The sequence below is a fragment of the Stenella coeruleoalba genome, assembly GCF_951394435.1.
Source record: "Stenella coeruleoalba genome assembly, chromosome: 6".
NCBI classification, from domain to species: Eukaryota; Metazoa; Chordata; class Mammalia; order Artiodactyla; family Delphinidae; genus Stenella; species Stenella coeruleoalba.
The window spans coordinates 120976957-121002573 of record NC_137151.1 but is presented as its reverse complement, the minus strand read 5'-3'; the positions used below and the strand labels follow the sequence as shown (position 1 = coordinate 121002573).

The following is a 25617-nucleotide window of genomic DNA, read 5'->3' as shown; positions in this document are numbered from 1 at the left end:
TCTGTCTACTTTAGTGTATGTTTGAAATTTTCCATAATAAAAAGTTGACTTATTATATCTTTTGAGAGCTTATTTTTTCAAAAATAAACAGGCAGGAGTGGAAGTAGAGAGGCCCTTCAGGCCCCACCCCAATCCCCCTGCCTGTGTCCTCTTTTCCAGGAGGTTGGGCAGAATCATCAACCCCTACCACTGATCATGGTGGTCTAGGGGACGTGGACTGCAGGCTCCCTGAAGGCAGGACCAGGCCAAGTTTTGTTCCCCCTGAGCACTTAGCACACGCCTGACTCACCAGGAGTGCTCAGTATTTGCAGAGGCAGGGAGGCTCCCTGGGCAGAGGTTGCAGCCTGGGAACTTGACGACCCTTTGAAGGCACACCTGTGCAAACTAGTCCAGTCGTGGCCCAGGACTGCTCAGACCAAGGCTCTCACAAAGCCAGGTCACAGTGGCACCGGGATAGGTAAATATTGCAGTCCTGGCAGGAATGCAGCAGCTCTAATGCGGAAGGGTTTGCCTGCCCCAGCTGCCTTCTGGAAATAACCCACTTCTCCAGCTCCTCCAGTGAGACAGGAGACCCAGTACCGTCAACAATAAAAATGCAAACGGAGCATCATCAGTTAACTTCCTCTCCGGCAATCCCTCTACCTGGGCACTGGCTAAGCCCGGGAGTGCCCACCCCTTCTGTGCAACGTGAACTAAGGACACTGCCACGCTCAAAGGATCTCAGGCCACTTGGACATGGTGACTGAAGAGGTTTAGATGTTCTGTCTCTGAAATTGTTTCTATTCTTAGACTGTCTCAGAACAAATATAACTGTGACTATGCAGCTAATTTCATATATTTTTGACAGCTCTATCTTATTTTCAGCAGTGCTAAACTTTTCTTCCCTTTGGGAAGTTGAAGGACTGTGTTCCCCACCTCCCCACCAGGCCTTGACACGGGCTGCAGGGCAAGTGGCTCTTTCAGGGTGACCTTGGGATGGGCATGACCCCCAGCTCTCCCTCCTCCTGTTCTGCCCAGAGGTGACCAGACAAAGGCACAGGAACTTGCAAACGACTCAGATCTTAAGGGATTAAGTGGACAGTCTCTTGGACTTGCTAACTCCTTTAACATTTGAAACAACAATAATAGTAATAATAATAGGCATGGGGCAGAGCTTGACACGTAGGTGTTTGTTTGTTTTTCTTGCCTGCATGGCGTGCTGCTTTCGGGATCTTATTTCCCTGACCAGGAATTGAACCTGCACCCCCTGCAGTGGAAGTGCAGAGTCTTAACCACTGGACTGCCAGTGAAGCCCCTGATGCATGGGTTTTACCTACGTAATTATACCTTTGGTGTTTTAAGCTGTTGACATCTTCTGACTTGTTAAGTTGTCCTTTTAGGTTACTTTTGCCTTAATTGGGTTATTCTAGTTTATTTTACCTATCATTCTTTTAATTTTTAGGCTTCACCTTCCTTCTTATTCTCCCTCTATTTAAATCACCTTTTAAATGTTTTCCTTTAGATTTTACCTTTATAATTACTTCCACTAATAAAATCCAGCGCTTCTGGCTTTGCTCTAGTATCAAATCCTCCCCTGAACCCCGCCACTTTATTTTGTTTTTAACTTAACTGTTTAACTCCCTAAGCTTCTGGGGGGTTGTAGGTCTTAACTTATTGCTTTATTTCTTATTTCTTTTTAAGCTATAATGTTTTATATGTCCTTTTGTTTTGTTTGCTTGACTGTTCACAACCATAACTTTTCAATAACTTAATTTTGTTCTTAAATTATTATTTTATTGGTTCTACCCCTTATGCATAATGTTAATTTTTCTGTTTCTTTTGTTTGTCATAAATCTGTATCTTATTGGTTGTATTTTTCTCTAATTCTTTAGAATTCTTTTATTTGTTTATTTATAAAATTTATTTATTTTTGGCTGCGTTGGGTCTTTGTTGCTGTGCACGGGCTTTTTCTCTAGTTTCGGCCAGCGGGGGCTACCTCTTCGTGGCGGTTCACGGGCCTCCCATTTCGGTGGCCTCTCTTGTTGTGGAGCACGGGCTCTAGGCGTGCGGGCTTCAGTAGTTGTGGCTCGCGGGCTCTAGAGCGCAGGCTTGGTAGTTGTGGCACACGGGTCTAGCTGCTCCTCGGCATGTGGGATCTTCCCGGACCAGGGCTCGAACTCACGTCCCCTGCATTGGCAGGTGGATTCTTAACCACTGCACCACCAGGGAAGCCCTTGAATTCTTTTCTTTTTTCTTTTTTTAAATTAATTGATTTGGCTGCTTCGGGTCTTAGTTGCAGCACGCGGGATCTTTAGTCGCAGCATGCGGACTCTCAGTTGCAGCATGTGAGATCTAGTTCCCTGACCAGAGATTGAACCCGGGCTCCCTGCACTGGGAGCAAGGAGTCTTAGCCACTGGACCACCAGGGAAGTTCCTCTTTTGGATTCTTAATTTCAAAAATTTTACCTCCTGGACTGGCCCTGGGGAGGATGTGGAAGCTGGGGCAGTGGATCCAGGAAACCTGTTTCTCTCACCTTCAAGACCCGCCCTGCTCTGACCTTAGGAGGCCCAGAAGGATCCTCATACAGGCAAGAGATCAGAGAAGTTCAGAGCGGGGCTTGAGTCCTGGGTTGTCCTCATACCAGCCTGTGGTTTGGGGTAAATAAATCCTCACTCCTCCCAAGCCTCAGCCACCTCATACTATAGAGGAAAAGAGCCGAGTCTGAAACCAGAAAACAAGCGGACAGGGTGGAGCACATACAAGCAAACAGTAAACTGCGTCTGTCTTCGGGAGGGATCAGAGAATACATACAGTGTGATTTCATTTTGGTACAATTCAAAAACCTGCCAAACTAAACAAGGTGGGCAAAGTCTGAATCTAATCATAGAAAACCTCAGAAAACCCAAATCAAGAAAGAGTCTACAGAATAATTGGCCTGAAATCATTGTCAAGGTTACAAATGGCAAAGACTGAGGAACCATTCCAGCCTGAAGGAAACCAAAGCAGCTAGACAGCTAGACACACTGGGTGAGTCTGGATTGGATCTTTCTGCCGTGAAGGACATTATTGGGACAACAGATGAAATCTGAATGGAGTCTGAACATTAGTTGGCAATAGTGTATCCAAGTTAACTTTCTGATTTTGGTGATATTTTGGTTATATAGGAGCTGGTCCTTGGTTGTAGAAAATACAGACTAAACAGTATTTGGGGGTGATGGGAGATCGGTCAACAACTGACCCTCCAATAGTTCAGTAAAAGTTAAAAAGAGAAAAACGTTCTTTGTACTGTACTTTGTACTGTACTGTACTTACAACTTTTGAGATTCTTTCAAAATGTAAGAAAAATTTTGAAATATCTTGAGCCTTGAAAAATAAAGGCCGCAGGCTCTTGATATAGATTCGCAAGTTTGACTCTGGCTCCATTGTTTACTAGGTGTGAAAGCAAGTTACTCAGGCTTGCTTTGCCTCAATTTACGCATCTTTAAATTGGGGATGATAGCAATGCTTAACTCACTGGAGGCACGATGAAGAAAACTAAGTTAATATCTATAAAGTGCTGAGAACAATGATCAATAGCGAACATGCGTTTCCTGTTTATCTCAAGGATTTAAAAGTGCTCTCACTTCAAGGCCTTTGCACCTGCTGCTCCCACATCAACCACTGTTGCCTGGATACTTTCTATTCATCCTTCAGGTCTCACTTAGCTTCTTCCAGAAAGCCCTCCCTGACCCTCCATCCCTCCGTCCCACTTCCTGCCTCAGGCTGCATTAGAAACTCCTCTCTCAAGCTCCCATAGTACCGTGTACTATCCCCATCATAGGTATTAATTTATAATTTCCTGATGACTTATCTTTTCTATCAGATGATACTTAGCTCAAGGCATCTTTGTTCATGGTCATATCCTCAGGCCTAAGATAGTTAATGAATGAATGAATGAATGATCTGGTTGCACGCCTCCCCTGTCATAGATTTGAGAATGAAGCATCCTTTGTTTGAGGATGTGATTCCAGGCCCCAAGTCTGGAGGGCACCATTCACACTGTCATCTATGTAAAAGGGACCCCTGGAGTTGGGCAGTGCACAGCCTGAGCTGCTGTACATGGCAGCCCTGAGGACAAATCAACAGTTGCCTTCATAGATGATCTGTTCTGTTACCCATATACCAGTAGGAAGGATGAATCATTTTATGGTTAGCTGCTCTAAAACAGAAATCATTACTTTGGCAGATGCTTCACCCTGCAAACCAGAGGAATCCATTGATTTATGTGTTCTGTCATTTAATGAATATTTACTGAGCACCTCCACTGTTCTGAGTGCTGATTTCTATCAGAAAACTCCTTATTTGGTGACTCAGGGAAACATTTAGCAACCACTTCCCTGAAAACTTCCCAGAAAGCCTCAGTGCCCTAAAGCCTATGGTCCAGAAGCCTATTGCTGGGCTTTAGTTGTGTGGTTCTGGCGCATTCCTTCTTGGAAAGGTTTCCAGGCCCCAATCACTTCAACTCATGCTCCATGGAAAGAACTGTGACCTTGACTACGTGTCCTGGAGCATCCACAGAACAGCTCTTCCAAGGAAGATTCTGGCTCTGGGCAGATCGCTGAGAAGTTTGTGCCACTTCATTTTCATAAGAGGATGTATGTCAACTATCCTCTGGCCTGATTTATCACTGTTTGTTTCTCATTCATTCATTTTGAGCACATTGGTCACGTAGGAGTAGCAGTCTCAGATTTAAACCATCAATACCAAGAGGTGGATACACCAATCCCTTTTCAAAGGGAGATTGATCAAGGCAATTGATTACGTTGCCAAGGTTTTCCAGCAAAAAGATGGCAAAGTCAGAAAATACAAACCCCCAACATGTTGTTTGGCAAATAATACTATTTCCTTGTAGAAAGTGACCCATGAAGTTAACTAATCTACTATTGGAAAAACATAGTAATCACTGTGAGAATAATCAATAAAACGGTACTAGATGCAATGATAGATCATCTCCCAGAAATCCTGGAACTCTTAGTTTGGCTAGTAGATAAAGCAGTGTACAAGAAAGAAGCAAATGCCAAGCAGCAGAAAAGGTTCTGAAATGTAATAAGTATCACCCTGCTCCACAGACTCATGAGGAATCAATTAAATCAATGGAAGAACGTATGGAAAACATTTAAAACAGTACTTGCCACATAGGAGGTGCTTGATAAATGTCTGCTGGAATTTGAATAGCTTGAATTTCCTCTGCAATTCTTATACGTATTAACATTTCTTATATTACTTGGTTCTTAGGTGTTGTCCTTGGATTTATATTCATATTTCCAGTTTCCATTAGCATTACTCTGGCTTTATTTTTTATTTTATTTTACTTTTAAATTTATTTATTTTATTTATTTATTTTTGGCTGTGTTGGGTCTTCGTTGCTGCACGTGGGCTTTCTCTAGTTGCAGCGAGCAGGGGCTGCTCTTCGTTGTGGTGCGCAGGCTTCTCATTTTGGTGGCTTGTCTTATTGCAGAGCACAGGATCTAGGCGTGCAGGCTTCAGTAGTTGTGGCACGTGGGCTCAGTAGTTGTGGCTTGTGGGCTCTAGAGCGCAGGCTCAGTAGTCGTGGTGCACGGACTTAGTTGCTCTGCGGCATGTGGGATCTTCCCAGACCAGGGCTCGAACCCGTGTCCGCTGCATTGGCAGGCGGATTCTTAACCACTGTGCCACCAGGGAAGTCCCGCTGGCTTTATTTTTAAAGAGCTGCCTTAATCACCATGCAGAACACACAGGTTCCAGGTCCTTGCCTGAGGTGTGAGCCCCAGCCTGTCACCAACAGAACCCTCCTGGTGGCAGCTGAAGGTTTTGCAGCCCTTTTACCCTTTGGTAACCTGGATTTTGTCCCTGGACGGCACCAGGCCCTCACAGGGCTCTGTGCTTTCCCTCCACCTTTCAGCTCTAGCAGCAAAGCCTCTACTAAGCCTCACTTCAATGTCCTGCCTCTGGCTTACGGTATAAGTCAGCCACAGACAGACAAATACTGTATGTTTTCACTCATGTGACATCTAAAAAATAAACAAATGGACAAAACAGAAACAGACTCACAGATACAGAGAGCAAAGTAGTGGTTGCCAGTGGGGAGAGGGGGAGGGACAAGATGGGGGAAAGGGATTAAGAGACACAAACCACTGGATATAAAATAAGTAAGATACAAGGATGTAATGCACAGCACAGAGAATATAGCCAATATTTTATAACAACTTTAATGGAGTTTAATGGAGCATAATCTGTAAAAATATTGAAGTACTATGTTGTACACCTGAAACTAGTATTGTAAATCAACTACACTTGAAGTTTAAAAAAGGAGATACCATAAAACACTGCCGCTCAAAACTTCCCGTCACACTGACTACAGCAATACCATTGAGCAAGTCATCTTTCACACAAGAATCCATGGGAGTGGGCTTCCCTGGTGGCGCAGTGGTTGAGAGTCCGCCTGCCGATGCAGGGGACACAGGTTCGTGTTCCGGTCTGGGAAGATCCCACATGCTGCGGAGTGACTGTGCCCGTGAGCCATGGCCACTGAGCCTGCGCGTCCGGAGCCTGTGCTCCGCAACGGGAGAGGCCACAACAGTGAGAGGTCCGTGTACCACAAAAAAAAAAGAATCCATGGGAGAAATGACTTCTTTCGCCTATAAACAATGTATGGGGATTTCCACTGCACGTAAGGGAATTGGGGGGTGACGGGCGGGGTGCGCCGGCTAGAGAGAGAAAAGAGCAAGTGATGTGGCCCTCGGCACCCTGGTGGCACCAAGGGCAGGCAGCACGCAGCGCCCTGGAAGGGAGTGTCAGAACTCCCCCCTTGCTTTTCTCCTCTCTGCTGTGGGTAACTGGCACTGCCTGTCTCCTAAATCCTGACACTGCCAGCCATGCAACTATAAAACCTCCAGATGAAGATCTTGACTCCACACTGTAGGATAATCACATGCTCTATTTCGGCCAAGTTTAATTACTATGCCGGGAGTCAGGTCTTTCCAGGTTGCAAAGTCACATGCCAGCCAAGACAAGGCCATCACACCTGGCCTGGGGAGACATGTAAGAACCTGTGTGTGAGCCAAGGAGATGAGATGCTGGATTTGGGTTCAAGGCGGAACAGCAAATCACAGGTAATTCATTTTACAGAGTCTGCTACATCTAAAGAGGGCCACAGGAAGTGCCTGGGATGATGCATGCGTGGAAAACCCCGTGCTGCCGGAGGGTAACTCCTGGTCAACCAGAGAGGGCTAAAGGGACAGCAGCTTCGGCAGAAAGGACCCAGTGTCTTTGTTCACTTTGCAGTCTTTGCTTTGGCGAGTGTCAAACACACAATGGGACAGCGACACTGGTTGTCCTCAGAATTTTCTGGCAAAAAGCTGAAGGAATGTGGGGTATTCCTCCTCCAAGACACCCAGTGACCCCACTGCCCAGTATTCATGGCCTCCTATTGAGTGTGGGCTGGACTTCATGACCACTTCTAACTGATAGGAAGGCTTAAAGGCATGTGAATTAGAGTCAAGGTCATAAAAGGCAGCAGGCATTAGTCTCTCCCTCTTGTGGATCACTCACTCTGGGGAAACCAGCTTCCATGTCATGAGGACACTGGGTAGCCCAAGAAAGGCCCACATGGCAGCAGCTGGACCGCATCCCCGTGAAAGAAACATGTGCTTCCTGGCCCAGGAGAGAATAAATGTTGCTGTAAGCTGCAAAGTCATGGGGCCATTTGTTACACGGCAATAGATAACTAATACATTGGGAACATTCTATAAACTGCACTAGAAGGTAAAGTCTACCCATATATACAATATGCTGGGCAGAATGCTTGGCATCATATCCCTCTGACCCCATCTGCCTTCCTCCTGTTCCCCTGCCACATGGGACACTACACACACACACACACACACACACACACACACACACACACAGGGCCCTCACAGCCCTCAGGCAATGACTGACACCACAGTATAAAATTCCAGCTTCCTTGTGACCGAGGGGCAGTTAATGTCCCACACCCCTGTGGGGGCAGCTGAGACTGGGACTCTGCCTGAAACCCTCTGCTTGGCATTTCTTCTCCCTGTCCTGCTTCTCCACTCCCTCACTCGTTTCTCCTGGGAGCTCCTCCTTAAGGAGTCATGTGCACTTGAATCTCTATCTCAAGGGAATCTGACCTAGGATACCCCATATTAAAACCCGGCCTCCTTGAAAAAAGAAAAATAAAGATGGCAAGTCTTAATTGAAATTTCCCCTTAAAGTTATCAGATTCTTAAAGAAATTCTTCCATTCCCATAATTAAGATAACTTTTAAACAAAGAAAATCTGTTTACAACTTTAAGTGTACCATTTATCCAGTAAGTTTTCAAGAAGTATTTACTAGGCCTCTATGATGGGTAAGTCAATAAAATAAATCCTTCAGCAACTATAGATGAAATAATGGGCCCTCGACGAGCATCTTTTTGGAAACCATCAGTGTAATATTATCAGCATGGTGTTGTCGGTCATTTGGGGGCTTGCACATAATGACCATTTAAAGTCAATAACATACAGTATTTGTTTTTCTCTTTCTGACTTACTTCACTCTGTATGACAGACTCTAGGTCCATCCACCTCACTACAAATAACTCAATTTCGTTTCTTTTTATGGCTGAGTAATATTCCATTGTATATATGTGCCACATCTTCTTTATCCATTCATCTGTCAGTGGACACTTAGGTTGCTTCCATGTACTGGCTATTGTAAATAGAGCTGCAATGAACATTTTGGTACATGACTCTTTTTGAATTATGGTTTTCTCAGGGTATATGCCCAGTAGTGGCATTGCTAGGTCGTATGGTAGTTCTATTTGTAGTTTTTTAAGGAACCTCCATACTGTTCTCCACAGTGGCTGTATCAATTTACATTCCCACCAGCAGTGCAAGAGTGTTCCCTTTTCTCCATATCCTCTCCAGCATTTATTGTTTGTAGAGTTTTTGATGCTGACCATTCTGACTGGTGTGAGATGATATCTCATTGTAGTTTTGATTTGCATTTCTCTAATGATTAATGATGTTGGGCATTCTTTCATGTGTTTGTTGGCAGTCTGTATATCTTCTTTGGAGAAATGTCTCTTTAGGTCTTCTGCCCATTTTTGGATTGGGTTGTTTGTTTTTTGTTATTGAGCTGCATGAGCTGCTTGTAGATTTTGGAGATTAATCCTTTGTCAGTTGCTTCATTTGCAAATATTTTCCCCCATTCTGAGGGTTGTCTTTTGGTCTTGTTGCTAACACATATACATGGAATCTAAGAAAAAAAAATGTCATGAAGAACCTAGGGGTAGGACAGGAATAAAGACACAGACCTAATAGAGAATGGACTTGAGGATACAGGGACGGGGAAGGGTAAGCTGTGACAAAGTGAGAGAGAGGCATGGACATATATACACTACCAAACATAAAATAGCTAGCTAGTGGGAAGCAGCCGCATAGCAGAGGGAGATCAGCTCGGTGCTTTGTGACCACCTAGAGGGGTGGGATAGGGAGGGTGGGAGGGAGGGAGACACAGAGGGAAGAGATATGAGAACATATGTATATGTATAACTGATTCACTTTGTTATAAAGCAGAAACTAACACACCACTGTAAAGCAATTATACTCCAATAAAGATGTAAAAATAAAAACAAATATATTTAATGCTCCATCTATTCTACAGAAAGAATATAGATAACAATTTTTAAAATCAATGTATTTTGGCCTAACTCTGCAAAGAAATAAATAGCAAGTAATTTGTAAAAATAAATAAATAAATAAATAAAAATGAAGTCAATAACGAGCAGCTGCGTGTTGGACGCTCCGGCGGGTGTGGCGGCCTGGTCTCTGCAGGGGCGTAGAGTGTGGATGCTCAGTACTCACTCGTGGAATCAATTACTGGACACTTGGCAGCGGATACACGTTTGTCAGCTGTTCCTCCTTTTTTTCTGAAGCACGTGGTGAAATCAATCATCTGTTGGTGAAACTGACTGAACCAGCAGACAAGGCAAGTCTGGTTTTGATGGTGACAGTTTCAGAACAAACTGTCTCAGAGGAGGGCAGGGGGATAGGCAGTGGTGAGGGGACCTCCTGGAAGTAACCTGAGGTCACAGCAACTGTCAGGACTAAGAGCCTCCCCTGACCCTCTCCTTGCCCTGCTGGCCGTGGAACAGCACGCGTCCATGGAGAGAGGTCCTGCCCCCTTGGTTGTCCTTTCTGTAAAATCGGAATACAGCTCTTCTAGCCAGGCCTTCCTCTGCTCCCCCAGACCCTCATTTCCTTACACCCTGCGCACACCCCAGTAGGAAAGTGGAGCCAGGAATCCCGGGGTGGCGTGTCAGGGGAGAGTGGCTGCAGGGCCAACCCCACTGCCCGTCCCTCGGCAGCCCTGGCAGCCCCGCTGATACTTCCACTCACACGTATCATAGAAATGTTCTTTTCCTACAGAATGGGCCACGTTTTTTAAATTAATGAATTTGTTTGTTTAATTTTTTGGGCCGTGCTGTGCAGCTTGCGGGATCTTATTTCCCCAACCAGGGATTGAACCCGGGCCCTCAGCACTGAGAGCTCAAGAGTCCTAACCACTGGACCGACAGGGAATTCCCAGGCTACGTTTTTTAAAAAACGTATACAAACAACACAGCTCACTGAATTTACAAATCCATTGGAAAACCATAGAAACCCTAAAATTAAGACAAGCAAAAGAGGGCTTCCCTGGTGGCGCAGTGATTAAGAATCCACCTGCCAATGCAGGGGACACAGGTTTGAACCCTGGTCCGGGAAGATCCCACATGCCGCAGAGCAACTAAGCCCGTGAGCCACAACTACTGAGCCTGCGCTCTAGAGCCCGCGAGCCACAACTACTGAAGCCCGTGCACCTAGAGCCCGTGCTCTGCAACAAGAGAGGCCACCGCAATGAGGAGCCCCCGCACAGCACTGAAGAGTAGCCCCTGCTGGCCGCAACTAGAGAAAGCCCACGCGTAGCAACAAAGACACAATGCAGCCAAAAATAAATAAATTAAATTAATTAATTAAAAAAAAAAAACAAGCAAAAGAAAAGCATTATTGAACCAGGCTGGGTTCGCCCCACACACAGCAAGCCAAAACGCTGAGGTTCCGAGGTTTGCAGCAAGGAGAGGGTTTATAAAGAAGAATCATGGGCCGACACATGTGGGGAGCAGGGGAAGCACGGGGAGTGTGGGAGAGTGGGGAAAGGAAATTGGGAAAAGGTGCAGTCATCACCCTGCTCAGGTGTAACTGAGCTACAGGCCTCTACACGTTCAACAATGGAGGCTCTTAGCACGATCTGAGGGGGGGGGGGTTTCAGTCCTCTGACGTCAAAGGGTCACCCACTTGCTCGTGCCCAGTTGGAGGTTCAGTGGTCCTATCCAGTCTTAACCAGCCCAGCTCTAACCAGATGCGGCTGACTTTCAGCTCAGCTCAAACTAGAGGCAGCTGACTCCAAGTTCCTCGAAAACAACTCAGGCAAACATCTCACTGTTTAGGCTAAGTGCCATTTGGAAGACATGCAAGTCTTAAAATGACCTTAATTACTGAAGGCAGGTGAAATGGATTTGACTAATAATTACTCAGTTTCAAAAAGATTATTCACAAAAGAAAAATACAAAACCATCATAAACACACACAAAAAACCAACTTCACTAGTAAAGAAAAAAATGCGAAACAGAACAAGGTTTCATTTTTCATGTACCAAATTGACACACTGCTTAAAATTCAAATATTGAATACCGGAAAGGGTACAGAGAGAGACACTGGTTGGGTGTAAACTGGCATGACCTTTTGTAATTTCATGAAATATGTGAAAAGCAATAAAAATCTTCTTAATCTTGACCAAGAGTCTATCCTAAAAAAATGATCAGAAATCAGATAAAGGTATTTATCACTGAGCTACTTACACTTCATTGTGTCAGATGCCTGTTGAGCTCGTACGATGGTCCAGGCTTTGCTCTGGGTACCAGGGGGTCAGTAGCGGACACAGGAGACCAAAAGCTCTGCCTTCCTGGGGCTCCCATTCCGGGAGGGTCTCCCACGCTTGGCAAGGTGACTGGCAAAGGCCACCTCATTCCCTCAGCCTTTATACCATCCCTAACTCAATATTCTATACTTTACATCCGACTGCATTTAAAATTGATTGTTAATACAGTTTTTTAAACCAAATGTGCCCTTTCTCTAAATACTTCTTTTCCTTTCCCCCAACTTCTTATAAAGAAAGAAATTTAACCTACAGATATACCCTCAACCTAGACCTCCTAAATGATTAACATCTTGCATATGTGTATTCTCTTTCTCCCTCTTCTGTTTCCACTAAACCATAGGAAAGTAAATTGCAGGCATCAAACACTTCACCCCTAAATATCCAGTGCAAAGCTTCTAGGAATCAGTATTCTTCGACATGATCACAATGCCATCATCACACCTAAAAAGATTCACAATCATTCCATAATCTACCTACTAGCCAGTCTATATTCAACTTTCTTGCAACTGTCCCCAATATGTCTGTTTTCTTTTCTTTTCTTTCTTTTTTTTTTTTTTGGTGGCTCTGCTGAGTGGCTTACAAGATCTCAGTTCCCTGACCAGGGATTGAACCCCGGGCCACGGCAGTGAAAGCTCCAAGTCCTAACCACTGGACCACCAGGGAATTCCCCACAAAATGTCTTTTACAGCTGGGATTTGTGAATGAAGGTCTAATTAAATTCTGAGCACTGCATTTGTCAGATGCTCTCTTCAGACTCCTATAACCTCAACAGTCTCCCCATTTTTTTCCATGACTGACTTTGCGAAAATCCAGGCTTATCAACGGCAGGATGGCCCCCCTTGTGTGTCTGACTGCTTCCTTGTGCAGACTTTTAACCTGTTCCTTTACCCCCTATATTTTCTTTAAACTGAAAGTTAGGGCTAGACACTTGGTTACATTCAGGTTAAACAGGTTAAACATTTTTAGCAAGAATGCATCTAGGTGGTGTGTACTTCAAACTGCACCCCATCAAGAGGCACTAATGTCAGCTGGCCTGCTATTCCTGAGGCTAAGTTTGATCATTAGGTTAATTCAGGAGCTGCCAGACTGCTCCGAAGTAAAGGTACCATTTTTCCTTTCGCAACTAATAGGTTATCTGGAAAGTGATAGTTTGAGAACATGTAAATATCCTCTTTCCTATTAATCTTTCACTCAGTGGCTTTTAACATCCATTAATGCTCCTTCCTGTATCAACCATGACACTGGAAACTGTAAAATGAGAATGTTCTGTTACTCCTCCACTTGTATTAGTCGATGTTCTTCTGTGATGAAGACTCGCCTTTGTTTTTGTTCTACTTTGTTTCTGAGTTTCACTATGGATTCATGGTGGTTGATGGTTGTTGTTGAATTCAACGTGTCGGGTGAATCCATTACTGTCACTAATTTGGCCAGTAAGAGCCCCTTTAAGATGGCTATTATGTCCCTTGGACACATTCCTTCATATCCTTGAGTATTTCCTTACTTTCTGACACAGGAAGATACTTTATATAATTTCTACATCCCAGACCTGAAGTCAACCATTTCTCCAAGGAGCCCTAGTTTTAGTGCAGAATGATACTTAGAAACCAAGATCTTCAGGCTGTATGTGCTCAGAAACCAAGATCTTCAGGCTGTGTGTGCTCCTTCCTACTGGAAGGCCATCGCTTCTAGGACTTTTCAGTGGACAGAGCGAGGAAACGTGTCTGTGCTTATGTGTGTGTGCATGCATGTGTGTTCATAGGGACACCTTCAATTCCAACCTGACATACAGCATTTCTCCTCTCTCTCCCTATTCCATATTTTCATCTCCTTTTTCTAGCAGTGAGGCCCTTGGGTCTCAACATCAATGTATTACAGGATAATGCTCTATTCTACAAATACTCAGAGAAGAATTTCACAATTAATCTACCTATACCATAACCAATAACGAATCTACTATATTAGTTTCCTAAAGCACTGCGACAAACTACCACAAACTGGGTGGCTTAAGAATAACAGAACTTTGTTCTCTCACAGTCTTGGAGGCCAGAAGTCCAAAATCAAGGCAGGGCCACGCTCTCTCTGAAAGCTGCAGGGGAGAACCTGTCCCATGCCTCCCTCCTAGATTCTGGTGGTTGTTGGCAACACTTGCCGTTCCTTAGCTTGTAGATGCATCACTCCAATCTCTGCCAACGTCTTCACACAGTGTTCTCCTGTCTGTATGTCTGTGTCTCTGTGTCCAAATTTCCCTCTTCTTATAAAGACACCAGTTATTGGATTAGGGCTAATCAGTATGATATCATCTTAACGCCATTACATCTGCAAAGACCCTATTTCCAAATCAAGTCACATTCAAGGTACGAGGCATTAGGACCTCAACATATCTTTTCAGGGGACACAATTCAACCCGCCACACCTACAAAGTAAAATTTAAAATGTCTTTGCTTTTTTTAGTCCTGGAATAGATCTCAGTAATGGCACAAAGACAGAGCACTACATTAAAAAGTTACTTGAATTTTTTTGTGTTGTTATATTATCAACTTGATAATTACTTAAGTTCATTTGTTTCAGTTTATTTTCAATTCTAGGGTTTGATTTTCCCCCCCATACTTTCATATTTTTAAAAATTATTTGAATATCTAAAACATCTACATGGTTATATATTCAAAACTATATAAAAAGTACACTCAGAAAGGTCTTACTCTCTACCCCAGCTCTGGAAATAACCATCTTTACTGGTTTCTCTTCTTTCCTTCCCGTGTATCTCGTTTGGGATGGGGTGGGGTGGGGTGTGTAATTGTATGACTTCCTCTTCTTTAGTTCACAGACTGCATGTGCTCTTCCACACCTTGCTTCTTTCACGTAGCACTGGAAATCACTCCCTACCGGTTCAGAAACGCCTTCCTCATTCTCGATTCTGCTACGTAGGACTTCGTCGGGGTGACTATACCATGGTGTGGTCAACCAATCTTCTTTGGATGGCTATGTAGGTTGTTTCCAATATTTTGCTCTAAAACATAATGTCATGAAGAATGACCTTCTGCACATCTTATTTTGTATTTCAGGGCGTGTCTTCTGGGTAATTCTGAGAAATGGAAATGCTGGGTCAAAGGGGAAACGCGTGTTGTTTCAGTCCGACGGGGCCACTCTAACAAAATAGCATAGACTGGGTGGCTTGTGAACAGCAAACACTTATTTCTCACAGTTCTGGAGGCTGGGAAAGCCAAGACCAAGACGAGGGATCTCTCTGGGGTCTCTTTTATAAGGGCACTAATCTCATTGATGAGGACTCCACCCTCCTGACCTAATCATCTTCCAAAAGCCCCACTTCCGGCACCTTGGGGGGTTAGGATTTCAGCATACGAATTTGCAGGGGACACAAACAGTCCATTGCACACATGTGGTTCTGTGAGTTAGGGTCAAATTCCCTTCCATATGAGGTTGGACAGTTCTGCTCTCTCATCAGCAATGCATAAGTGCCTGTTTGTCCTGAAGATTTTCAATTCGGTCATCACAGAAAATTTAGAGCACTCCATCTTTAAGACCCGCACGCAGCTGGTGGAGATTCACAACATGTGAAGTGCTGAAACGAAGGCCTTAGGTTATGGAAGGGACACCATGTATTCTCAGATGCTCCCAACAGGAAGGAATTTTCCAGTTCAGTTCTATTGTTTCCCTGACTCACTGTGTCTAGGAAGCTTTCCTGTCTCCTGGTAAAAATCCTTCACTTCTTACAGAAAACACTCAACTGATGACAGGTTAGAGCCTCTTTCTTTTTAAAGAACAAATGCTAATTTCAAAGGGAAGAATGTATTTCTGGCGAGCTTAAGACCCTCCTCTGAGACCCCTTAGAAAAGACCCTCATGGTTAGGAAGAAAAGGGAGACTAATAAGGACCTTCTCTTTACCCTGAGCCTAACAGAGAAACAAGCCTCGAGATCCCACTGACACTGTGACAAATAAAAGCTACTCCAAGGGCTGAGCAACACTTTAGAAATAGCAATAATTTAGCATGCAGCCTTCACTGTGTGGAAAAAATGAGACATGGGTTTAAAATTAGGAAAAGAAGCATCAACCGGTCAGCTCAGGGGAGGGGTGAACAGTAAATAGGTAAAGAAGCAAAAGTGAAATTTCACTTCTTTGCTGGTAAACTGACATTTCCCCCGGGGAAGGGATGGTACTTCAACTAACAGTGCACTCACCTGTTAAGGCAGTAGCAAGGAGAGGAAGTTTGTATTTAGTGGGTGAAAGGAAAGGGTTTGTAAATGTTTCTATGACTGTAATTTACCGAGCGCTGGGATGAGACCAAAAGAACGACTGTGCTTTCAAGCCTCCTCCACTCCACCTCCATTTGGTGACTATGTCTTCCAGGATGTACAAGGTCTCTGCAGGCACAGTGAGGGGGTGGACATCAATCAGGCTGAGTCCTCTCTCCATGAACAGTCCAGGAGGACAGAGAATTCATTCTCCAAGAATATGATCACGCCTTAAACACAACCTTGGTGAAGTGCTACAGGAGACCCTAAGTGAGCGAATACAGCCTGCCATGAGATAGGATGCAGGGTGGGCTTCATGGAGGAGGTGGCATTTGAGCCAGCCCAGGTGAGATATAGCCATGCAGGAGGGCAGGTAAAGGCTTGTGGTGTTAGGAGACCTGCCTTTGATGGGAGGCAGTCATTTCTTTGATGACTCCTTCCATGGGACAAGGACTTCGACGGAAAAGGAAAGAGCATTCTGGTTAGGAGTTGTTCACGTGGGTTTATGGAAGGAAAAGGGGAATTTCTGGAAAAGGGACTATTTTTACAACCAGGCAGATTAGAATATCAGGTAAGTGCTTTAATTTTAGAGATTGTCAGGAAGTAATCTACTGCAAAATTTGAATTTGTGCTTCTTTGGAAACTGAAGAGCTTTTTAAAAGTTAGGTTTATGTAATGAATTGAGGTGTTTTCCCCCAAGTAAATCCAGAGAACACAAAATAGATAAGCCCCCTTGTTCAAATTCATCAGGATTCCCTATGGTTATGTGAACACTTTAAACTCATGTTCTAGATGTATGCGCATTAAGGGATTGATTTTTTTTTAAGTAACTTTTTTCCCCTTATTACATAAGTGACACATTTATTGCAAAAAAAAAATTTTTTTGTTAAACACATATGAGTAAAGAGATGAAAATTCCCTCAGAATCTGACCAATCAACCACAAGTACTGTGAAATGTTTTTGGTGATCATTCTTCCAGTCCTTTTCAAATACATCTGTATGCTTGGAAGTCCATATATATAACTCTATTTACAAACAAAATAAGATCGTGCTACCATCCAGTTTGGGAATCTGCTTTTCTAGTCAATATATTATGGGCATCTTTCCAGATTATTAAAGATTTTCTAAATCATTTTAGTGATATTCCATTTTAGAGACATGTCATAATTTAAACAGTCGATTTCCTGTTATTGGACTTTTAGGCTACTCCGAATATTTCACTGTTATAAATAACACTGTAATAAATATTTTTGTAGCTAATTTTTCACATGGATTCTTACAGTTCATTAGGATACATTCCTAGAATTAGAATCTCTTTGCCAAAGAGTATGAACATGTGCAGATTTATGATAAGGGTGTCAGAGTGCCCTCTAGAAAGGTGGCACCAATTCACACTCCCACCTCCAGAGGCAAACGACAGCTTCCAAGCCTTGGCTAACACTGGCTGATCATTTTTTAAACTCTTTGATGGCTGTGTATCTGCTGTGCTTTTGAAATATCATGCTTTCTTTTTATTATAACACTCATTTGTTTGTTGTACACTGTGGTCACCAGTTCCCTTATTTTAGAGCCTTCCAAAATACCCAACAGTAGTCAAAAGCTTTGAATTCCTGGGAAGAAAGGCATTTTCATCAACATGATGACAGGCAGTCAAGGACCTGGAACCAGGCACTTTGTCTGGTGGGACACCTCCTTTGTGCTCCTAACAGCTCTTGTCATAAAGTGACCAGTCTCTACCAAAGACATATGGGTCTTTTTATGAGACTCTAAATCCTTGAACATTTAGTCCTGGTGACTCAACACAAAACAGTCTTTCTGCTGGATGTTAAGGGCGAGGTGGTTTGCTTCGGTAGGAAATGAAAAGTTGTCATGCTACGTACTTCTTGTTAAGGAAAATATTTCTCTAAAATCCAATTGTTTGCAATTTTCAAAGAACAATGTGTGAACAACGTCTAGTTATTAATTTTGTTAACTGCATGCTTTTCCTTCAAGTATATTTTATTTATGAATGGACATATTTTTCTTTCTTGTTTCATATCTTAAATAGTTTTGCTACATTTGGTTAATAGTTAAGGCAATGCATTCTCCATTACAATAGCGAATGTATTTTAGCGTTAAATGTAGGCTTCCTAAATAATATCACTTTCTATTTGTATAGTATACTATAGTTTACAAAATGCTCTAATTAATATAGCACTAAATTAGATCTAGCTATATAGTTTGTAAGGTGATTTAAAATGAATGAATGTTTGAGTGGAAGCAAGAGGGCTATCAATGCCTTTACAGTTTGAGTTCCAACTAAGAGTGTATAAACCCTAATGGCCACAACTTAAAATGTAAATTATTAGATTAGGAATGTACCAAGGCAACTCCTAATCTCATTTTCTCCAAATTTCTTCCTCAACATATTTTGGAAATAGCAGTATTTTCTCTTAGGTCCCCCTTATTTCAGAAATGCTCCTATTGGTCAAAAGTATATGACATCACCCATAGCCAACATCCTCAGACTGTATGTGCCCCCAGCTCCTTGGTTAGGAATGTTCCAGAGAAACCCACATCCCAGGCCCGCTCTCATTTTCCGCAGTTTCAGACAAACACACAACATGATAGTGTTTTATCCATGAGTTATTTTGGGGAGCCTGTTTTGAGAAATATATTTCTATCCAGGCCATACAACTGTCTGCATCTCATAATTGATGATATGGCCACCATTTGTCTCAACCTTTTAAGGACAGTACTAAGGACACATGAACCATCAAATTGCTTGGGAAATTCCGACATTTCACTAGCCAAACAACATCATCCAGGCTGCCTCTCACACCTGGAGGTGGAGCAAAGCTTGGCTGCCTATTTTTGATTCTGAAAATGTATTCAGCAGAGCACTATCGAAGCTTGGGCAGCTAAGCCCTCGGACCGCGATGCCTACTTCCCATGATCACTGAAACCTGTCCAACACTCGCATATCTTCTTAAATCAGACAGAGATTTGTACGCATCTCTTCATCCCTCTGGGCTTTTCCCTATTTAACCAAAACTATAACAACTGTCCACCATAGCAACCACGTCTAAAAAGAACAAAACAAAAACAAAACGCTTCTCACTTCACCAAAACAACGAATCCAGTTTTAATGGGCTTTTTGACTCACCACAGCAGGTCAGGTACCTCCCCCACGCTTGAGGCACCAACCCCAGAAACCTGCTAGTTCCCAAAGAGGGCAATGAAAGAATTACCTTCTAACCCAAGAAGGCCAAGATGTCACACCAAGGGAGGGCTAGTGCTAGACTCAGTAACTGTAGAAGAAAGAATGAAACCAAGGACATGTCCACATAACACCTACCAACTTCCCCGTATTTACTTATTCACTGACTATTTCCCGATGCCTCCTGGCTGGGCTGGATGCTGGGGAAGCAGAAATAAATGACATCTTCAGAGCTGCCCCACTCCCAAATCTCAGGTCACTGGGAAGAGAAACCATGCAAGTGGGTGATAACAGGGCAGAGCTAACAGAGCAAAGGCAGGGCCATGGGAGCTCTCAGGGGTGACCCAGCTCCCAACCGGGCAGCCCGAGTCCAGGCTGCACATTAACTCCATTAGCAATGAAGTACCAGCAAGGTACTGGGGAGTCACTGAAAACAACAGATGTGCGGAAACAGATGTGCTTGAGGGAAACTAACCTGGCAGCGGTGTACGGGGCAGACTGACAGAGAGAAAAAGAGACCAAGGAAAGGAAGGCTGTAAGAGGAACGTGGTCACTGTACTCTAAACCAGATTCAAGGCTTGCAAAGTTAGGGTACAACCCACAAGACCACCCTCAGTTCAAAGATTCATGAGAAGGACTCAGAGCTGTTGCTGATGGTTATGGCTTATTACAGTGAAAGGCTACAGTTTTAAATCAGACAAGGGTAGAGATGCACAGGACAGAATCCAGAAAGGCTCCACTCGGAACTTCCAGTTGTCTTGTCCCTATGAAATTGTGGACAGAGCTAACATTCCCGGGTAACAACGTATGACAATATTGCCAACCAGGAAGCTCATCTGAGCCTGGGTGCTCAGAGTTTTTATTGGGGCTCCATCAGCTAGAACTGGTTGGCCACCCAGATGGCTGACCTCAGTCTTCAGCCCCTCTGGAGGCTGAGCCATTGTCACGTGGCCCAAAGCCTCCACCTTATCTGATGTGGCCCCAGCCCCCAGGTAAGCAAAGACACTCTTATCAGACATTCCAATGGCTTAGAGGTCACCTCCCGGCAGCCCAAGGAAAAGGTCAGACCTCTCTTTGGGTAAGATTAATTCTTTACTCAACAGGGATAAATTGATTGTGTTTTAAACTTATTTCTGTAACGTGTTACAATCCCACATTTACAAATTATCCTTCTGAGAATAAGTAAGGAAAGACCTCCCCCTCCACCTCACCAGTAAAATACTTCTAACCACACAACAGAAGAATCTAAATTCGGAGAGTCTCCTCGTGGGGAAGTCTTTTTATCCACTGCGTATGGTTTCTCTTGGAGCTGCAGTGAGAGAGGCTACATCTTGTCCTTTTCCTAACTTTCACCTGGATCTGGGGGGTCCGTTTAGCCTCAAGCCTGTAGCCTTCTGGGGACTGACTGTTGGTGCTGCCCCTCTGGTTTAAATGTGTTGATTTTCAAAGCAACTGAAAAAGTCTCTTAAGAGTGACAAAAATAAACTGTGTTTATGGATTTAAAAGCTATAGTTAATTAAAAGTTATCAAGCACCTGTTTCTAGAAGTTTTAAAATGTATATTTGAGGATTACCGTCTCACTACAAAGTCATTTTCCTACTAGATTTAAGAATACAGATGTGTTTTAACCTGTAATAATCTGGTGGCATACCATATGACCCTAAAAATATTTAGAATAAGAAAACAGAAACTTGCAGTTCCTTAATCCACACAAGGTAGTCTTGACTTAGTAGCACATGCTTCCAAAATCTGCCATTAGCCAGTTTTGTTATCTTGGGCTTGTCATTTTAACCCTCTGGTTCTGCTTCTTTTTCTGTAAAAGAAGAGTTGGACCAGATCATTTCTAAGCTTCCTTCTGCTTCTAGCAATTCTCCCTCAGAATAAAGTAACATTTTATAAACATAAATGAGAACACCTGAAGGCTGAGATTGCTACATAAATAAGAATCCACTTTGTTTCCAACATTTACCTTTTATAACCCAAAGGAAGAAATAAAGAATCTTTAGATAAAATATATAAAATAACTAAATTTTTTTAGATAAAATATATAAAATAACTAAATATTTTTTAGATAAAATATATAAAATAACTAAATATTTTTTAAAACATATCATTAATTCCTTAACAAATGCTTACAGAGCACGATGGACTAATCAAGTATAAATATTTGAAAATCTTTAGATAAAATATATAAAATAACTAAATATTTTTTTAGATAAAATATATAAAATAACTAAATGTTTTTTAAAACATATCATTAATTCCTTAACAAATGCTTACAGAGCACCAACGATGGACTAATCAAGTATAAATATTTGAAATATTTCCCTCTACTTTATTTTGTGAATGATTTAGGGCAAAATGTCAGTTAAATGGAGATTTTAATCATAGCCTGCCCAGTAAGCACTAAGTAGGATTGAAAATAGAACATGGGGAATTTAGCTTAAGGTTATATGCCTTCAGAACGCAGTGACTTTCTAAACTGATTTTATAATTAGAAGGGTATTTTTAGCTTATTTTTCAATTGGAAGGTTTTATTATACTCATCTTAATACATGCAATTCACTTGAATATCTTCTGATTTTTAAAAAAAAATGAGTCTTTTCTCCTCAGTGCAACCAAGTGTGAAAGTGACAGCTTCCACTTAGTGTTACGTCGAATTTCAAGGGCAGTGAAACCATGCAGAGCAGCAGGTCCTAGTGACTGCCCAGCCAGTGCACCTCCTTGGACCCCGATGAAAGATGAGTGGGACACCAGGGTGCCCACCCTAGAGGAGCCCATGTCTTAGTGTAAGGATGGCCCTCTTCACAGGGAATTACAGTGCCAGGCAATGCCGCTGGTTATACAGGGTTAAGGGCCTGGTGGGGATGCTCCAGGAGCCTCAACCAGTAACGGTGAGGATTTGGGGGGTAAGGTGGGCAGTTCTAGCCAAGGAAGATGGCAAGGAGTGGGACACCTGGTAAAGAGCCCATTACAGAGGCAGAAGGTGGCCTTCGCCCACAGGGGATGGGACTCCAACAGAGGTTTTAAGCAGGGGAGGGACAAAAGCCGACCCATAGGTTAAAAAGGAGACAGAGAGAAGGATGGACAGAGGGAAGGATGGACAGAGGGAAGGATGGACAGAGGGAAGGAGAGGTCTAAATACCAAGGAGGGGACAGCTTTGAAAGCTTTTGGGGATCCCGGGGGCTCAGTGAGGCATTGACATGTGGGGTGACAGGAGGTACAGGAGCGGCTGTCCCTCACGTTCTGCCTGGCCTCCTGGTTGGCTGCTGGTGGTGGTGGGGATGTGAGTGTTTAGCAGACATCCAGGTGAAGACTGCCAGTGAACAGATGAAAATGTAGGGCTCAAGAGAGGGCTGTCCGGAGATACGCAGAATGAGTCAAGAAAGGAGTGGCTTGGGTTGGGAAGACAGAAGACCTGACGGTTGTCACGCAAATATTATGAGGCCTTAAGGGCAAGAGGAGATCAGACCTGTCCGTTCTGGCCGCTCGAGGGGAACGAGGGCTAAGAGGCAGCTTTAGGAACTGGTTTGCGTCAACCTGAGCACCGATGGAATGCGTAGGACCGCCGGCGTCGCCAGCTGAAGTCTGGGAAAGGGAGTTCCCCTCTTGGCAAAAAGGCCCCTTTCTAAGCTGCTTTCTCTCCTTTTCCACTCCAACTCTCCCTTTACAATTGCCGCGCTCTAGACGACTGGCTAAGGAACGCATTAAAGCCAACCTACTAACTAGTAAGTGAACCCCTCGCAGCAGGAGTATTTGCATCGAAAAACGAGGAATTTGTTAATTTAAACAAATGCCCCGTGGGTAGACTGTGCAGGGGAAGGTGCCGAGAAGATTTTCGACTTTGGTCTGCACAACCCACCCCGCCAGGTACCCTCCGAAGAGCGGGAACTGGCTCTGGCCCGCAGAGACAGGCCGCCGTCCCGGCACCCGGCACCCGGCACCGCCCAGGGGAGCAGGGAGCGGAGGGGCTGCCCTCAGAGAAGGCCACCGGGCAGGGCTCCAGTTCTCTTACTGGACTTGGAGTCGGATTTTGGAGTTGTCCGTCTAGATTTCCAAGTCACACGGGGCCACTCACACTCCCCTCGACTCCAGTTTCCCATTTTTGCTTGCTCTCTGTATCCGGAAGCGAGTTGAACTAGCTAACACAAAGGTGCAGATTCCGAACGTCATTGTGACCGGGCAGGGAAACCGGGTGGAGGCTTGGGGGCACTTTGTTTCTCCTCCACTCCCTCCCCTATACCCACCCCGTGCTGCTAGGGCCTCGGGGTAGCCGAGGTCAGCCAGACTCGTCCGGGAGAGGCTTCCGCGCTGGCCCCCTCTCCATAGTCAGGTCAGGAGCGGATATCCTCGAGGGTCCCTCGAGGCTGGGCCCGGAGCGACAGAGGCGGGGGTCTCCGGGCGGTCCCTGTGAAGGACCTCATAGGATGCGCGGGGTGGGCAAGACGGAAGTTCGAGGGCGCGCCGGGCAGAGGGTCACCTCGCCCCTACCTTCCAAGTTCGCCCCGTGAGCTGGCGGGATGTGGCCAGACGGCGAGGAGGGGGCGGGAAGACGAAGGCGCAGCTCGCCGGCCCCCACCCATCCTGCCCTCCTCGTCTCCCCTGCCGGGGCAGAGCCGCTGCAGAGGAGGGAGGCGCGGACCTGGTCGGCGGTCCCGGGCAGCAGTCGGCGTCCGCGGGCCCTGGGTCGCGCCCAAGGCCAGGCTCCCCCGCCCGGCTGCCGCCGGGCCTCGCCCCCGCCGCGCGCGCCCCACCCGCCTCCCCCGTTGCCGTGGCAACCCCGGGAGCCTCCAGGCGCGCGCCGGGGCGCCTGCTGGAGCTCTTGGCAGCGGCGGCGGTAGCGGCAGCTCCGGCTCCAGCTAAGCGCGCTGCGACCCTGCTCCGGAGCCCGCTCGTCGCCCCCCGCCCGGCTCCGGGCCCCCAGCACGGTCCCCGACCCGGCCCCAGAGCCTGGCTGGCTGCCGGCCCCCATGGAGCTGCTGGCCGCAGCCTTCAGCGCCGCCTGCGCCGTGGACCACGACAGCTCCACCTCGGAGAGCGACGCGCGCGACTCAGCGGCGGGACACCTCCCTGGCAGGTGAGGGCGAGCGGCCGTCCCGACCCCTGCGCGCCACCACTGCGCGCCTGTGGCCCCAGCTTGCGTCCCTGGTCGGGGACGCCTACCCGAACTGCCTGTCCCGCGCCCCCCGCCCTGCGGGCCCCGCAGCCCCTCACTCCTCCCGCGGCCCCCATCGTGCCCGCACGCCGCCTGAGGTCGGGGGATGCTCCCCAGCCGGACCGCCGACATCCCTGTCCCTGCCCCGGACCGCCTCTCGCGCCCTCTCTCGGGCGCCCTGGGCGCACGCGTCCCGTTCGGTGGCCCCTCTCCGCGCCGCGTGGCCCTGGGACTGGAGGATCGCTACCCAAAGGGGGCCAGGGGCCGTGTGACAGCGAGCGGCGCGGGGTGCGCAGCGAGCGCAGGGCCCCTGGCCGCTGGACCCGTCCGGGCGGCGGGGCGGCGCCGCGAAGCGGGCAGGACGCGCCAAGTTTCCGACGCCTGCCCGCGAGCTCCGAAAACATGAAGGTTTGGGTGGGCTGGTGTGGGAATGAATTACCCGGTCGCGCCCTGATGCGGTGACAAAAAGGGCCTGTGGGGCCTGCGTGGCAGGGAGCGGCGGCGGCCGCTCGGCCTGGACATCCTGGTCAGGGTCCATCTGGCCAGGGCCGCCTGTGCGGACGCCTCTCGCGAGCTGGCCGAGGTGTGTCGTTGCTTAAAAATAACCGGCTCCTGCCTCTCCTCTCTCTCTGGCAGCGAGTCGTCCTCCACCCTGGGAAATGAGGCCACACCCGAGGAGTGCCCGGCCCTCGACAGCCCCACCACGCTCACCGAGGCCCTGCAGATGATCCACCCCATTCCCTCCGACTCCTGGAGGAACCTCATCGAACAAATAGGTGGGTGTCCCCAGCGGCGACGGGGCGTCACTGGGGGAAACGTTGGTTCCTGGCGGACTCTGAGGGCTCCCCTGCTTGTGGGATGCCCTTGCATTTCCCCTGGACAGATGTTTCTGACAAGGAAGGTTACTGACATATTTGGTTCTAAATGGTTCCAGAGGCAAAACTGCCGCGTTTTAATAGTGGCTGTATAACTGGGCTTTAGCAAATGCATTTCTTTCCTGCTCTCTTGGAGAGGTGTGCTTGCCCAGCTCT

The 25617-nt window shown here is 45.8% G+C and overlaps 1 protein-coding gene across 2 annotated transcripts in view; it reads left to right on the top strand.

Annotated features, from left to right (window-relative positions):
• The first annotated feature begins 24272 nt into the window (after positions 1-24272).
• Positions 24273-25617, top strand: part of NGEF (neuronal guanine nucleotide exchange factor) — a 39980-nt gene continuing 38635 nt past the window's right edge. Inside the window, exons 1-2 of one of the 2 annotated variants that reach the window (XM_079925454.1) lie at positions 24273-24508; positions 25223-25362. In XM_079925454.1, coding sequence (XP_079781580.1) covers positions 24402-24508; positions 25223-25362 — 247 coding nt within the window. In that variant the 5' untranslated portion in view covers positions 24273-24401. Of the gene's footprint in view, positions 24509-24853; positions 24995-25222; positions 25363-25617 lie in introns of those variants that run through there. The other variant, XM_079925455.1, reaches the window with a different exon arrangement.